This window comes from Calliphora vicina, chromosome 1 (genome assembly GCF_958450345.1).
Source record: "Calliphora vicina chromosome 1, idCalVici1.1, whole genome shotgun sequence".
Classification (NCBI taxonomy): Eukaryota; Metazoa; Arthropoda; class Insecta; order Diptera; family Calliphoridae; genus Calliphora; species Calliphora vicina.
In genome coordinates, this window is record NC_088780.1 from 96,748,291 (window position 1) to 96,767,057 (window position 18,767).

Here is an 18,767-nt window from a genome sequence, read left to right on the forward strand (position 1 = left end):
TATTCGATATCAAAATATAGTAACCGATTTTAGATGACCCAATATGCTTTTAATTATTTTGTAAAGGGTTCCGATAACTTAGACCCTGGTATGGATATTATAGCCAATAAACTAAAAATTTCCATTTTTGGGATTTATCAACAATTTTTTGAGAATTGCGGGATTGCTAATAATAAATTTCAAAATTCGTTTTTATTTTTCCGTTTTAAATAGAAAATTTTACATAAGTGTGAAATTTCATTAAAACCTATTCATAAATAACAATTTTATTTCAATTCGAAAAATTTGTGTGTATGCAAAAATTTAATAAAAAACATTTTAAAGTATTCCATGAATTTTTAATTGTCAAAAACAAATAGCTAGAACGAAATTATATTATATCGCATCATAACATTTTTAATTTTATGTATAAATTTCAAAATAATCGAAAAAACCTTCTCCTGTAAAATTTGTGTTTTGTCGCTTACGATAATTGGGCGCTAAGGGCTCGATATAATAGCAACAAAATGAGGCATCGGTCATAAAAATCTATTGATTTTTTTTTCGAATTTATTCACAATTAAGTAAATTCGCTCATTTTCACAAAATTTTAGTTTTTTGTTTGATATACATAAAATTGAGCAGTTAATGTTCTACTTTCTAATGATTGAATTTTGAAGACAGTTTTTCCATGCTATGTAAAAATTTTCAGGTATATATTGCGTTTCAATAGGCTCAATAGTTTCCAAGTTATAATAACAAATTGAAGCAAAAAATATATTTTTTACGAGAAAATAGCTAATTTTTTTTTGTTTTAAAAAACTCATGAAAAATCGAAAACTGCAGAAATTTTTCAGATTTATTGCTTTATCGCAAATTCACATATAATAGCAACAAAATGAGATATCGAAGATAACAATCGATTGATTCTTTTCGAATTTATTCACAATTAAGTGAATTCGCTCATTTTCACCAAATTGTATGCTTACAAGCGTGTTTTGCTATTGTAACAAATTTAAAATTTGGACCATATTTGTACTACTGGAACAACAATACATCAAAATTGTGTAGTGGTTAAAAAGCCTCTAAATTTGTTTGTGTTGACCTGTGTAATAGATTTAAATTTTACTTCAAAGTAGCTATTTTGGAAGCAATTTATTGTTACGTTTTAATCTTTTCAAAACGTTAGTTTATTTCCTTTAAATAAACCGGATACTTTTGATTGCAAATAAAAGCCGTTTAGTAGTTCGAAAATGGAAACATCTTTTTTAATTTTGTCAAATGTACAAAACAACAGAATTAAATAGTCACTCAATGTTTTTTATACACGTTTGTAAATTCGCAGAAATACAGACACACTTTATAATGTACACGAGTTTCCTTGAAAAAAACAACACACTTTAAGGCACTCAGTTGATGTTTATTCGAATAGCGTCTCTGATAAAACTCACTCACGATTGCAACCTCTGCCACTATTTATAACACTGCATTACCATCTAGAAAGCTCTATTTCTACAATGTTCTTTAACTGAATATTCGAATTCGAATATACGGTCGCAGCAAACAGCGTTGCCAACTTACGATCAATGGTCAACTGAAAGCTCTTATTTAATAATGCCACAGATATGTTACAGTTTACTATTACAGCACTGTTATTTGAAAGCATTATGCTACTTTTAAATCAGCCCTTAAAATCGTTATATTTGAATTCAAGTACAATTTCGTAACAGTGTAATATCGATTGTTGATCTGAATTGCTATTTGAAATCCAAATATTGAAAATTTGAGAAAGCTTTAGATTTAACTCCGTCAGTCAAGAATGTAAAGAAATTTGTAGAAATTAGCAAACAATTTATTAAAAAAATGCACAAATAATAAATTTACCATGTTGATAGTTATGTTGGAGCAGGGGGAGTTTTCGAGCTGCATTACATCAGCCTCCTAGCGCTAAAGTGAGCCAGTGCGTGGAGCCGCAAAGTCGGTCACCTCGGGTCCCAATTTTTTTAAAAAAAACCCCCAACAATTCATTTGTGATCTGAGTGATCTGAAATTTAAAATATAAATAGTCCTTGAGATTTTGTTTTTAATTTGCATGCTATATGTGAAAAAACGGTACCGTGAAATAGCTCCCAAATGAAATAACTCCCAATGAAATAACTCCCTATGAAATAATTCCCATCAAAAATGAAATAATTCCCAGACTTGAAAAATGAAATAACTACCAAAGGTTAAAATGAAATTACTCCCAATAACACTAGTTTACAAATCAAACATTTTTGTTTCCTCATGGAATGAAACTTGTATTTTTAAGAAGAGCTAGGAACGCTAGTTAATTGACCATTTTTTGTTTCCCACCTATACGTCAACATTTTGAGATATATGGGTTTTTATTTTTCACCTGCCCTGAGTACTACTAATGCATACTGTAGTGTACCGAATTGTAGTAATTAAATATTTATATAGTTTTTGGGTACTCAATACTCTGGCGAAGCTACTGGATACTTTCAGAGTTGTATTCTTTTGACACATTCCAAAAAAAATGAACGCGGAAAAAATAATTACTGTATAAAAGTACATCGTTCCTGTAGATAAACGTTAATAAATCGCTATTAAATACAAAACCCTAAAGTAAAAACTATTTTGAAATGTCTTCTAGAAACTGTAAAATAAACCCAGACCATTTTTGTTTTATTTGCGGAAAAATTATTCAGTCAAATCGAGGTTTTCCTATGACATAAACACTGCAAAATGCTTATTTATATTAAAAAAATTTCGTAAAAGCTTTAGATAAGACAAAACCAGCATTTCAATATTTATACATCGTGTTCCCGAGTCTTTCTGAGGCTAAACTAAAAGAAGCGGGTCCTCAAATATGAAAAATTTAGGTTGATACCAAATTTGAGTGTCTATTAATCGATGTTGAAAATGGAGCATGGAATTCTTTTAAACTTTTTGTTTAAGAATTTTTGGGGAATAAGAAAAATCAAAATTACAGAGATATTGTTGCGAATTTATTACATAATTTAACATTCTCATTTGGATTTTTCCCGGAAAACCTCGGACACATGAGTGACGAACATGGAGAGCGTTTCCATAAAGATTTGAAGTTTTTCGAGAGGAATTATCAAGGTTTTTGGGATCAGAATATGCTAGGAGACTACTGTTGGAGTGTCGTGAGGGAGACAAGTGAAAACAATTATAAAAAGAGGACTAAAACACTTCACTTTTAATTTTTTTGTCCTAATTTAAAGTACATTTTTATATGTTTCATTTTTAATAAATATCTCAAAAGTTTGACGTCCAGGATTTTTTTAAACATTTTTTCCGAATTTAGAAGACCTAAATACACAAATCCCCATATGTTTCAATTCATGAGCAAAAACCTTGTAAACTAGTGTAATCGGCGGTTTCATAATTTTAAAAATATTAGTCCCAAAAAAGCGAAATAACTCCGAATGAAATAAATCGCAATAGAAATGAAATAATTCCCAATCCGAAGCCATTTATTTATGTAATCTAAAAAAAGGAACTTCAAAAGTGAAATTATTCTTCGCTTACCAAACATTTTTTGCATTGCGGGACTATGGCGTAGCGAAAAGTTTTACTCCTCTGGGATGTGTCAAAAACTGGCATCACTCAGAAAATTTGTTTTGCAAAGTAGAACCCAACAAAAATGAAATAACTCCCAATACAGTGAAATAAATCCTAATACCCAAAATAAAATGAAATAAAACCCATCAAAAATTTCATTGGGAGTTGTTTCATTGGGAGTTATTGCATTATGAAATAACTCCAAACAAAAAATTATGAAATAACTCCCTATGCGTTAGGAGTTGTTTTATAATGAAATAAGTCCTAAGTTGTATGAAAAATATGATGGGTGTTATTTTATCTTTTCGTGGGGAGTTATTTCACGGTACCGAAAAAACGTTCCAATTTTTCAAAAGGGGGCATGGTTTGTGAAACTTCTGAGAAGTAAATAAAGGCTTTTTATATTAGTTTTTGATATTATTGAAAACCTTATTACTTGGATATTAATATTTTAAAAAAAATAATTAATTTTATAAATTTTTGGGCCGTCAATTACCTTAAATACTAAAGAAAATATAATATGGTGATTTTCCATGAAGAAAAATTTTAAATTTGAATTAATGTAAAATTTTAATGGTTAAAGATATCATAACAAAATTTTATACTAATATAGGCTCAAATGTTCATAAATTAATGGTATTATAATTTTTTAAATTTTTTATTTTCAAATACTGAAATTCCTAAAACGGGTAAAATGTGTCCCAAAAACAGAGTATTTTTAAAAAAGTGCCTACTGTGAAATTATTTACCATGTGATAGTAAAAAAAATCTTTTCAAGTATTTAAGAAACATATAGGGGTATACAATTATGGAGCTTTTTTAAGGATCGGTGCTTGCCTTTTTAGAATTATTTGCTCAAACCGAAATTTTTTGTTTAAAAATGGTCAAGTTTGGATAGGTCTCTAGGTTGCTATATCCGCTTAGGCGCGCCATATCTAAAAAAACATAAAAAGATCGAGCAAAATTAAAGAAAATAAATTAATAAACCTAAATATCTATTCAACTAATACAGATAGCCAACGCATATAAAAGTATTATTCGTAGATCTACTCAAGGACTATTCATATTTTAAATTTCAGCTTATTCGGAGCATAAATTGATTTTTGTTGATTTTTTTAAAAAAATTTAGACCCCAGGTGACAAAATTTGAGGGGGAACCATTAGCTATAATAAGCTAAACAAATGTAAATCAAACACCTCAGCACCGAAACAATATCTCAAATAGTTCCCGAGATACCGAATTATTTAAAAAAAAGAAACCTTTCTAAACCACTGTGATTCGTTTATATTTGTTAATAATAAAATTGTTTAAAATATGCAAAAATTTACTTAAGCTGTGTTCTGCATTGCCTTCGCATGTCGGGCCCACTGACAAACAGAAATAATCTTCTAAAACAATTTATAGTTTTAAATTTTCCTTTGACTTCCTCTATATATTACTTATTCATAATCCGCTACAATACAATTCCATAAAACTAAAAAGCTGTTTTCTGCTAAATATTGTTCCATAGAGATTTCCTTACGAGTGAGTTTATATACAGCGCACAAGTAGTTTTCAATGGTTTGCGTCCAAGTGTTGATAAAAATCTATTATTTATTAAGGAAAAGTGATTTTTTTTTACTATTTTGCTTAAAACTAATAAAATTTCCACATCAATAGATCATGGTTATATTGTTAGGGAAAATAGTTAGTAAGTAGTAGCAACAAAACTCATATTCCAATAACTATCATGACCAGCTACAATAAATTTAATATTTTACGTATTTTTCTTTATAAAGAATATATAGCAACAACAATATCCATATTTTTGATATAGAAAAAACAAATTAAATTTATGGAAAACAACAATAAACAAAAGCAATATTTGTGTATGTATAATATACATACATTTGGTCAATTCACAAGGTCTCTTATCAGTCGTATTGTCATAATGTCTTAATATATCTCGAATCGGCAGCTTGGCTTAACCGACTCCTAGACATTCGGCGAAGGTCTCTACTGGTTGGTTACGATAACACAATAAACATAGCATACAGAGTACTATTATTTTAGGACATTTTTTACTTGAAAAACAATAAAAACCATTGTGAAATATTAGGACATTATGACAATATGACATGATAAGAGACCTTGTGAATTGACCAATTGTATATATTTATATAGTATATTCATATAGAATTAACAATATATGGATGGATGGATGAATGCATGCACTTTATTGTGGTTACTGGAGGTACGTGCGGTTTTTGGTAATTGTATATCGAACATCAAATATGGACAGAATGGCCATTGTTATAGTACATAGTAGTAAGTAAGCAGTTATTATAAGGGCAGTAGTAGATATACTAGAGTAGCATGTACATGTAGTACTTATACTATACTATAGTTGTAGCAACATCAGCCATTATAGTTTGTATTTGTAACAACACTAAATAACACCTTTAAGCAATAACAATTTTGTTTGTTTGTTCAACATTTCGGTAGTGGGGGTAAATATTCAAGAAAATTGAAAAATAAAAATAACAATAATGTTCTAGTACACATAGCAAGCAGCCAGTTTATATATTGAGAAATCCACTGAACTGTGTGTGGATTATAGTAAAATTGAATTATTTATTGAAGGTCAGAAAATATTGTATGTATAGAAAAGTATGTGTGATTTACATACAATTTTATATTATCATGTCATAACCAGCATTTTTAGGTGACTGTCCCAATCCAGTAATTTTACCTATCATTTAGGGGCAGAACTAGTCCAATAAACAGTTTCTTGTATACAAACCATCCTCCGACTACTTAATGATTTCAAAAATAAAACCAGTTTTATACCAGCTACAACAGGACAGTCAAATAACCGGTACGAAATTGTCTTCAAATTAAAGTTTATAACTTTTATAGCCACCACCAAAAAATGACAATTGACACGGAACCAAATACTATATATATTCTGGGTCCCTATAATATTCTAAGGATATCAACCCATGTCCATCCGTATGTCTTGCCTTCAACAGATGCAATTTTACCAAAATATTTTTTGATGATGAGAAAATGGGCCAACTCGTTCAAGTAGAACCAGAGTTATGGACCAAAATTTCATTATTATTTCGATATTTTTCAAGAATACCATGAAATTTTTTGTGCATGATATTTCTCAGTAAATGCCTGTAGAATAGCAGTATCCATACAAAATCAACAAAAATAAGTTTTCCGTAACAAGAAATTGCAAAACGATTTAGTTTGGATAATTATCAGGCCTGTCACACATTCCGATCGGAATGGTTTCAATTCCGTAGTTATTATTCCGATAATATTTTAAGTCGTCGGCTTTTTTGATTTTTATGTGGCAATGATTAATGTAAACGAACAGGAAATAAGAAAATAAAAAATAAATTTAAAATCTCAAAATGCCCGGGATTTCAATTGTTGCAGCAATCCACGCCCAGGAACGTCAAGAATCTGTTGAAAAACTACGTCGGAAAATATTGAGGGATACTTCAGATCCTCTTTCATATCCCAGTGCAGTGTAAGCTTATATAAAGTCTTTAATTTATTAAACTAATTCCTATATCAGGTTTATTAGCTATTACCGCCTCAGCAAGGAGGCTTTTATAATGGTGTTGGAAAAATTAAGCCCACATCTCCAAAGCTCAACAATTCCTGTAATTATACAGTTGTCCACAACATTTCGGTTTTTAGCTACAGGTGCATTTCAAGGCGTTATTGGTAATGATCTCATATTTTTTATGGTAATATTTTTTCAGTTTAATAATTATTTCTAGCTAAAGATGTGGATATCAGTTTAGGAAGGAGCACAGTTTCAATAATAATGTGGAGAGTAATAAATGCAGCGGAGAACACAATATGCCCACAATGGATAAAGCTTAAAATGTCAGCAGATGAAATACAAAATTCAAAAACTCATCTTTTTAATAAATTTCATATGCCTGGGGTAATAGGATGTATTGACGGTACGCACGTCAAAATGAACAAGCCATCAGAAGACGAATCTGTATTTTTTAACAGAAAGGGGTCATTTAGTGTTAATGCTATGATCGTAAGATAGATTATTCATTAGTTTTCTTCTTAATAAGTAATAGTATGTTGTTTAAGATATGTGATTACAAAATGAAAGTCCGTGCTGTGGATGCATGCAGTCCTGATTCGTTCATTTGGAATATGAGCAGAGCTCGAACTTTTTTTCTGAATAATTATTCCAATGGAAATAAAAATTCTTGGCTATTGGGAGATTCCGGCTATGGTTTAGAGCCATTTTTAATCACGCTATACAAAAACGTAACAGTTGGAACGTTAGAGCACAAATTTAACCAAAAGCATGCATCAGCCCGCAATATTATAGAACGAACAATTGGGGTATTGAAAAGCCGATTTAGGTGCTTGCTTGGGACATTACAATACACTCCACAAAAAGTTGTAAAGATAATAAATGTGTGCTGTGCTTTACATAACATTTGTAGAGAGTACAACGTAGAGTGTGAGGATATTATAACGATGAACGAAATTGACGAGAATTATGAGGAAGATGTAGAGGAGACATCTGGTAGAGATATGTTTAATGTTGCCCAAAAAAAATGCTCAATTGAATTAATTGAGCATTTTCAATTGAATTAATTGAGCATTTTCAATTTTCTTTTTTATTATTTTAAATTAAATAAAAAATACTATTTAAAGGAACATTTTTGGAATCCATATGTAGTTTAAAATAAGATCATTTAGAATTTAGAAGATATAAGGAATTATTGACGCATTGATTTGGTGCGTTCTATTGCAAGTTTTAAAGATTCTATTTCTAATAATTTTAACTTGAATTCGTTTTTCTCCTTTAGTTGTTTTTGAGTTTCCTTATCATTTATTTTTCTGGCGGTAAAATGACTTTCCAGGATATTGCATAGCCTGTCTAATTTTTGATTTCGGCATCTTATTTCATCGCGTTGTTCTTCCATTAATTTTACTATAGATTTTAAATAACTGTTTTCTTCTGCCAGAAGTTTATTTAAATCAGGTGTTGATGGTGTATAAGGATTGCAAGGAGTTCGTGGTCTTTTATGTTTAGAGTCTGGAGATGGTGTTCGGCAAGGTCGCATCTTTGATGATATGTTTGTATTTTTGTCTGTGTGTTCCCGATTTTCTAAAGCACTCTGCGATGTTGAGAGAGCTATAACGTCTAAATCAGTTGAAGTTTCTTCATTAGAATCACACAACACATTTTCAAAAAACTGTTTCAGTAAAATCTCTGGATCCAACTAAGCCATAAACAACTCTATAAATGCCTGTCAGCCTTGCTACCGATTCCTCTACATCCGATAATATGTATTTGTTGTATTGACCACCACCAGTTTTTTGGTTTTCTTTTTTATTGTGGCGCATTTTGTTTTTCACATACACCATCCAATCAGCCCATGTTTTTTTTCAACCATTGCAATCCTTGGAAGGAGGTCCAGATGAATTAAATTTGTCCGTTAATTCTAACCATAGTGCCTCTTTTGCTACTCGGTCTCCCTTTTCATACCCTTGGGCTACATCTTGATGTTGCTCCATAAAATCGAGGAAAATCTTTTCCTGTTCAGAATTTCTATGTTTTCCCCTAAAGAATTAAAAATTAATCAAATTTTGAAAATAAATTTAAATTTATCTTACATTTTGAATTATTTTTCTATATATATTATATTATCAGTGCTGTTGAAAATCACATTGCATGGAGTTGCATTTTTTATGCTCGCTACTGTATATGAATACAGTAAACAAGTATATGTTTGTGACAACAATTTTTATGATGAATCATTATATCATAATATGTGGTTCTCAGATTATGATATCTTGATAATCAAGTTCTTTATGTGTCATACAAGATTTTAAGTTGTTCAAACATTGTAAATTCGCTTTGGTTTTTTTCTTTTATCGAGGTTCAAAGTTCAAATTTTATATACGAATAATAACTTTTTAACCTCATTTCCAATTTGTACAATATTAATCTCATAGTAATGCTTATGTACCCAAGTTTCAAAATTCTTCCCAAAAAAATGTTATAGAATATGTATTAAAAATAATTATAAATTGATACCATAAAATCTTCCACACAAATATCGTATTATTTTGAATGTCTAATACGATATTTGTAAAAGGTATACATTGACTACTTTAAATACAGCTGGGTAGCTAGATATTTTCTCTTGTAAAGCTGGTGTTGATTGACTTCATTTAAGTTCAATAACAATTTCTCTTTCTGTCTCTCTGTTCCTTAAATTGGTTATGATTTAAAGTCAAGCCAATTTAGAATATGTTGTACAAAAAAAATTCAAATTTTAAGTAAAATCGGATGATTTTTAGATGATTTGAAGAAATATTTGCCACAAAATTAAATGTTTGAAAAAAACTGCAATTTCAAATAGTTTTTATATTTTATTTACTCACATATGTTCAAATATAAACATATTGTTGTTAACCCATTATAACATAATTCCAATACAATTGCATGCATATCTCAAATCCCAAATTTCTTTTAAACTAAATATCAAAAAGTGACTTGGAATCACAGTCAAATAAACACTAATTGAGGATTAATAATTCAATTTTTTAAGGTTGTATCGGTTGTATGTAATCTAGAACCGTTTTGGCATTGAAGAAAAATTTAGCTTTTGTTCTCAAATTTGTTCAAATTATTTCTTAAAAAATCATTTCGTAGCCTATTGTTTAGAATTTTCATTATAAATTTAAATTTAACGGTGAGTAACGGCTGCTTGCAACATTCATCATGTTTATAAACATTTGCATCAGTAGAAACTTCTATTAAGCAACAATGTTGATAACAAGCTGTTATTAACATTTATTATAAGTATGATAACATTAACTGTGAAATAGATCTAAAAGTTCTAATTGATCATTGTAGAAATATAACATTCTAGTATTTCCGTTAGATTATTCTTGAGATTTCTAGAAGATGTCGCTGTGTATATAAATATTGTTGTAACATCGTATGCACTGTTAGAGTTAACATCAGCAGTATTACTAAAGCTTTTTCAGACTTTCACTTTGAAATTTGTACAACCCCATTGTATTGCTTCAATTTACATCTGATTAATTTCCTTCAATAAAACCTTACTTATTTCAATATAAGTACATACATTAAACTTATAATCCTTTTTTAGGGTAATTTCCTTTTAGCCATTAACAAATGTATTCCCTTTTTATTTGTTGTGTTAATCAATTGCAAAACACCCCCCCCCCCCCCCCCAACCTTGATTTGCTAATACTGAATGTTATTGAAGAAGTTAATCATTTGTAAAAGAAGCTCTATTTAGTACTAAACCCATATCCATACAACAAAAGTACAATGGCAGCTGGAAACTTATTAACAAATAGCCATTACCATTATGTTGCTAGTAATAATTCCAACTAACTTCAACGAACGTACGAATGGTTGGCTCTAATGAGGGCGCACATAAAAGATTTATTAAATTAACAAAATGAGAGAAACTTATTTGTAACTTGTAATTGAATTCTGGGAATTTGTTAAAAACTTATTAATGTTGTAAGCACATACACCAAGTAAATTGAAAAGGGGGAATAAAGCAAAAGTTAAAAGTTAATGCGTAAATGACAAGACGCACAATGGGTTATTAAGGTACAGGAGCAAAATATATGCGAAATTTGTACAGATATAAAGGAATGTATTTAATTTGTTAGTAATTAAGATTGATTTTGAGTTAAATTCCTGAGATTAGTATTAACTATTTGAAGGCTTTTAAAACAAAAACAAATTTGTTAACAAGAATATTCTACTCGTAGCAGCAAACTGTTAGAATTAGCAAATAATAATTTAAAATAGCAGCAAGTATATTGCAATAGTATGCTTTTAGACCTAATCGTTATCGATTCTAGAATAACTTACCCGTAATTCATACAAGTGTCCAGTTTATGCGTAGCTCAGTTGGCTGCAGTATACCAAACAATTACTAATATTTAAAAATCAGTTCAACTCCCAAATGAAGCTGTTATCTTTTCAGCAAATTATTTGGATTTTACTTGATCATGGCGTAGGACAATTGACTAACGCTCATATAAGATAGATTTTACATTGAATAGAGACCAAAGTTCTTTCTTGTTGCGTATAAACAGCACTTCCAAAATAGTTCCCTGGAATTTTATTTAGAATGAGGGATGAGCCATGTCGAATGAGAAGTCCCCTTATATATTTGCAAACAATTTTACTCGAAGGAAGATGCCGCGAAATTATGTATAAGCAGTAAAAATTCATTACTTATATTAAAATTACCACAACTGGCTAAACCTAAGTAAATTTTCTCAATATTAATATTATTTCAACCTCAACAAAATCGATAAATTTTTGATGAATACCACATCATTAACCACAACCACAACATACAATTGTTTTAACATACTACTCATATGGATATGACAACCTTGTTGATAAACTGTCCATCAAAATGCATTCAGCAAATTTATTAAAAAACTGTATCTCCTCAAAGACAATGAACACCTGATGGTGGTATTTGCTTTTATTTCACTCTAAACATATGAAATGCAAGGATCCGCAAAAAGTGAAACAGAAATGAAAGACGAACAAAATTAAATTTACAATATTTAAAATAAATGTAAAATCAACCATACAAAGTACATCATAAAAAAATGAAGTGTCATATTTGCAAGTGACATAAAAATGTTTATTTTCATTTTATGTGACACAGTTTTGTTTATACATTTCATTATGATTAATGGAAGTATATCTGAACCACTACAGATATTATGCATCTTTATAAGGTGAGTTGATTTAACAATGTCTGTTGAAATCAACTTTCCGAAGGACTTGAATCCTTCCTATTTTAGCTTAATTATGGATATGGATTTTTTCAAATTTTTAGCTTTTATTTTGAAACATTGTAAATGTATTCAAAGTAGTGGCAATGGCCTTTTTCCATTTTTCTGGCAATATATGGATTCTGAGCCAAAACAACTGCTCATCCACGAACGAATCACGCCACATGTGGCCGAGTGTTGTCATGATGAAATATTACAGTTTCATGTCTGGCCGCACATTCTGGGCAATGCTCGTTTCAAACGAAAAACTTCCGTTCGGTATAGAATCCCTTTGATTGTCTGGACAGATTTCAGCAGCTCATTATAGATAGGATATTTTTCTCCCACCAAATAAAGTGCATTACCATAGCGCCTTAAATATTTGTCTTTATTATCGATTCGGCTGGTTGGTCGGGCTTCACATACGATTTCTTACGCTTGGGGTTATTGTAATGGATCCATTTCTCATTGCAAAAATTATTTTTTTCATTTCGGACATGCAAAATCGTCTTACTAGGTCTCACGGCTTCAATTCGTATGGTATTAAATATCCCTGCTTCTCGCAAGCATTTTGAAATTGCTGCCTGAGTAGCTCCCAATGATTTTGCAAGCTCTTGTTGAGTTTTGCAACAATCTTCAAGGAGTAATGCCTCCAACTACACAGGGCAACAATATCGAAAAAATTTTAGAGGCTTTTTAAACCACTACACAATTTTGTTGTATTGTCGTTCCAGTAGTACAAATAAGGTCCAAATTTTAAATTCAATGGGAGGTTTTTTTTTAAAAATTTTAAGTAAAATTTTTTACTTTTTTTAGACGTTTCTCCACATAATTAATGATAACTCAAAAAGGGTGAGTCCGATGTTATTAAGGCAAACTTAAAAAAATTGGAATTTACATAACCTTTAATCAGTTTAGATATTGCATTTTAATCGGCACAGCAGTTTCGGATTTATAATAAAAAATTTAAGCAAAAAAAAATATTTTTTACGTGATAATAGCAATTTGTTTTGTTTTAAAAAATTTATGAAAAATTGAAAACGGCAATAATTGTTCAGATTTATTACTTTATCGCAAAGCCACATATAATAGCAACAAAATGAGATATCGATTACAAAAATCGATAGATTCTTTACGAATTTATTCACAATTAAGTTATTTCGCTCATTTTCACAACATTTTAGTTTTTTATTTGATATTCATAAAATTGAGTAGTTAATATTCACCTTTCGAATGATTGAATTTTGAAAACATTTTCCACATGTTACATAATAAATGTGCTAAAACTAGAGATAGGCTGTTTTGTCAAAAGGCAGTTACTAGTTTTTTAAAATGATTTGAATTCTATGAGAGAAGTTGTTTTGTCAAATTGAAATTGGGGAAAAACCTGAAAGAGGTCGTTTTTTCGATTGCGTATCTTATGTTCTAAAAGCCATAGAAATATGGCGATAAGACCAAAAGAAGCGCATTCAAATTTTATATTTACTACAAAAATCCTGTAAAATTGTCTTTTCTCGAGATAAGTCGTTTTGTCAAATGTCCACAGATATGTTTAAATTTTCACATATATATGTATTTGGTCAATTCACAAGGTCTCTTATCAGTCATATTGTCATAATGGCCTAATATATCACGAGTCGGCAGCTCGGCTTAACCGACTCTTAGGCATTCGACGCAGGTCTCTGCTGGTTGGTTACGATAATACAATAAACATTGCATACAGAGTAGTATTATTTTATGACATTTTTTGCTTAAAAAGTCATAAAAACCAAAAAATATTAGGACATTATGACAATATGACATGATAAGAGACCTTGTGAATTGACCAATTGCGTTTCAATCGCAAATATATTTTTCATGTATACACAAATATATTTTTTTACATGTAATTTTTTGTTTTAAAAAAATCATGAAAAATCGAAAACGGCAGAAATGGTTGAAATTTATTGCCTTTATCGCAAAGCCACATATTATGGCAACAAAATGATATATCGATCATAAAAATCGATGGATTCTTTACGAATTTATTCATAATTAAGTGAATTCGCTCATATTCACAAAAGCACATTTACTGTACTATTTTTATTGTACTAAATATAATTGGTCAATTCACAAGGTCTCTTATCAGTCATATTGTCATAATGTGCTAATATATAACGCCTCGGCGGCTCGGCTTAACCGACTCTTAGGCATTCGGCGCAGGTTGGTAACGATAACACAATAAACATAGCATTGTAAAATATTAGGACAATATGACATGATAAGAGACCTTGTGAATTGACCATATGTATACATGATACATTATAAATGAGAACATTTTCAAAAACAAGGATAATTTACGTGGGAAGGAAGGACAATTTCAAAAGTGAATAGAAAAATTTTCAAGTGTTAATATTTAATATTTATATGAAAAATTTAAAACAAACTCTTGGCCTTGAGCAAGAAAAAAAATAGGAATTTGAAAATACAAAAGTTTCCTTTGTAAAGCTTATTCCTTAAAGATATAGAACATTCGCAAAAAAGACGAGGAAAAAAATGCTCACTAAAAAATATGTTAAAATATTCACACAATTGTACTGTAATACATTATTTACGACAGTAAGTATATATTTGGTGAAGTCATGTAAAGAATTCCCCGGCAAATGCTCAGTCGCTTTTATGAATATACATCTATTTCTATAAGTATACTTATACAATTCAATATGCGACTATACATACTACTTACTATATAGAAACAAAATTGACAGTATCTACGGAACGACAGAGGAAAACATCAAATATGACTTTTAGCAGTATCTCGAAGGACTTGAATGTTTAATTTTGTTAGAAGACAAGAAAGAGTGACTGAATGAACGAATGAATGAATGTATGAATAAAAAAACTGTAACTTTGTTTGCTTTTTCGTTCTTGATGTTTATTTTTTTATATTTTTGTTATTTTGTTACAACAAAATTTACGTGCTGTTTAACTTAAAGTATTAAATTTTGTATTTTTTGTTTGTTTTTCTTGTCATTGCAGATTGAGCAGATTCAAGCTGAATACAAGATTTTAGCCTTGCAATATCATCCGGATAAAAATAATGGTGACAAGGATGCCGAAGCCAAATTTCAAAAATTAAAGGTAACTGTCGTTATTTTGTTACTTTATAAACATTTAAGGTTTAAACTTGGTTGTTTAATAATATAATACCCCAATTTACTATTTCAAGATATCTTTGAAGTAGTTACTTACTGATAGTAAATATAATTTAAATGTAATGATGTTGTTAGCTAAATAGTATATTTTAAAAATGACTAATAACACGGTGCTACGATGGAAAAAAACTTGGAAAACGACCTAGCGTGAGTTATAGAGCTTGCTGAGTACATTACAAATTGTGTCTTAAAATTTCAGAAACACCCTAAAATTCAGAATTTATTCTAAAAAAACCTTTTTCAGTGATGTTCATCGACTTATCGACCTGTAGCGCTGTTAGTTTTTGTCCGACTTTAAATTTATTAACAGGCTTGGATAGAAAACTGATTACGCTTTAATATGACTTGCATTTTTTGATAAATTTTTAAGTTATAAGTATTGTTTTTGCTAAGAATATCTAAAAGAAAAACAAAATTTATTAACTTTTTAGATTTTAGTCGCTTATTTGCTTATTTTGATATGGAAGGTTATAAAAATTTATACTAATGTATAAAGGAAATTTAGTTCTTAACAAAACATGATTTTACTTGTTCAAATCGGATCAAATGTTTAAAAGTTATTCAACTTTTTTTCATTATTTCATTAACACCTTTTTTAGTATTTTCACCCCCAGCCCATATGAATAAAAAAAACAAAAAACTATAAAAAAAAATATTATTCTCGAACTTTTCTCGAAAAAGTTTTATAACTTTGGCAAGTATATACCGAATTTAACAACTAATGTCTCGTTTTTGTCTACATAAAATTTTCTTTAAAACACTATGCAAAAAAAATAGGGTTTTATAGAAAAAAATTAAAATAATTATTGTTGAATTTGAAAAAATACGAAAAAAATAAAAAAGAAAGCGAAACTATTTACAAACACTTAAACACTTTCTTGGAATATAGGTTTTATGCATACATTTTATAAAAGCTTAATTCTTTACCTATCAATAATTGTTTAAAACTTTGAAATCGGTCTAAAAATGTGTGAATTATAGGTACTACGACCTACCCTAAAACAGTTTTTTCAAAATAACTCTACATAACATTCAAATTTTGAGGGTGTTTCAAAATCTTTGTCCTCACCTAGGCCTACAACCTAAAGTAGGTCGCTTTTCAAGTTCTGACAAAAAGTGTTATTTTTGTTTCATTTATTATTTTATTACTAAATAGAAAGTTAACAAAAGTAAATGTCTTTAATATAATTTAAGAAAAAGTAATGAAATGAAGAGAGTTCTTTTCTTCCCTGGCCCTATCTCCTTATTTAAGGGGGCTAACAAATTGATTTAAGCAATCATACACTCAGGAAAACGCTGCAAATTAAAAATAAGAACGCGTCATATTAATTCAATAATTTTCAATATAATAGAAAAATAGTATCGAAATACACTCAGGTCTCGTTTTATGCGGATTTTAAATTTTTATGTTTTTTTTTTTAATTCTAGTGATGAAAATGATATTTTACAATATGATGATATGATTATATCATCTATTGATGAAAGTAACGTTGAACCAATTCCTAAACTATGCCGATAATTATTCAGTCATTCATATTGATCACACATATTTACAGAATTTCCTTAAAAAATGTTTTAGCTAATTTTTTTTTGATAATTTTCTGTTATTAATGAATTAATATTATATTTTTATTTTTTTAAAGAGTTTTTGTTTTTACTGTTTAAGTAAATGAAATAAATATATTTTTGTTGATTTTTTATGCGATTTTGCTTTGGCTTTTTAATTAAAATTTGAATTTATGCGGTTTTTCAGAATTTTGGAACGAATCATTAGTTTTTATATGAAGCTAGTATCGTTTTACGCGAATTCAATTTATGCTATTTTTTGGAACGCATCTATCGCATAAAACGAGACCTGAGTGTACTTTAAATCACTCAGCCTAACCACAAAAGTCTTAAAGTCGACTTTAAGTCCATAAAGCTGACTATTATTTTAAATTTCTAACCATAAAACAAAACAAAAAATTCAAATATAATTTAAAATGTTGGCTGACTTCATAAACTCATTTTGCAAAGCAACACTGCAATGCATAGTGTTCATAAACGCAATAGATTTTGTTTTGGTAATGTCGCAAGTTCATTATTGTATGGCAATGCTTGTCCATGCGCAGCATCTGTCAAATTTGTGAACTGTTTTTATTTATGATTCTTTACAAAACATTTAATGAATGAATGTCACAAAGTATTGCTTTGATTTGTAATTTCTTTGCATTACTGCATTTATGAAGTCGGCCGTTGTTTTATTATTTTAAAAAAAGCTTTTTGTTTTGAACTTTTATGTACATTTTGTTTTTTTAATTTTGTGAAATTTCTTTTTTTATTTAAATTCATTGAAAAATATTTTCATTTATTTGAATGTATGAGTTGGAAAAAGTTTTGAAAGCTTTATTAAAATAATTCTTATGGTAGGAAAAAAAATAAATGAAGTAGACTTTAACAAAAATTAACTTTAACATTGCCTTTATAGTTGGGCTGAAAATATTTCTTATTGATTTGTATGGTTTTTATCGAATTTAACAACAAAAAAAGGCTTGTATAGATTTGATGCATCATGACTATATAAGTACAAAAATGGTAAAATTTTTCAATTCTATGGATAGATTTTTTTTAAAAAAAATTTTAAATAAAATTATAAATTTGATTAGACGTTCTCCACATAATTAATGAGTGTTTATAAACTGGATAACCGGTTAAACAAAAAACCGGTTTTTTTCGAAATCTCGGTTTTTTTGCGAACCGGTTAATTTAAAATGTTGATTTTTGGTTAACCGGTTTATCCGGTTTATATCACTCGGTTAAGCGGTTTTTAAAATTTGGTACCAAAATTAATAAATCTGATGTTTTGGTCATTTTTATACCCTTCACATTCGTGAGAAGGGTATATGTATATAAGTTTGTCATTCCGTTTGTAATTTCTACATTATTCATTTCCGACCCTATAAAGTATATATATTCTGGATCCTTATAGATAGCGAAGTCGATTAAGCCATGTCCGTCTGTCTGTTGAAATCAATTTTCTGAAGACCCCAGATATCTTCGGGATCCAAATCTTCAATAATTCTGTCAGACATGCTTTCGAGAATTTTGCTATTTAAAATCAGCAAAATCGGTCCACAAATAGCTGATATATGAGGAAAAAACCAAGACAACCTCGATTTTTGACCTATTTT

The 18,767-nt window shown here is 29.3% G+C and overlaps 1 protein-coding gene across 3 annotated transcripts in view; it reads left to right on the forward strand.

Moving 5' to 3' along the window:
• The window catches only part of jdp (DnaJ domain-containing protein), a 116,877-nt gene that overhangs the window by 56,630 nt on the left and 41,480 nt on the right, over positions 1 to 18,767 (forward strand). For all 3 annotated transcript variants that reach the window (XM_065515200.1, XM_065515199.1, XM_065515201.1), the window contains one exon: positions 15,422 to 15,523. In XM_065515200.1, the coding sequence (XP_065371272.1) occupies positions 15,422 to 15,523 (102 nt within the window). The remainder of the gene's footprint in view (positions 1 to 15,421; positions 15,524 to 18,767) is intronic.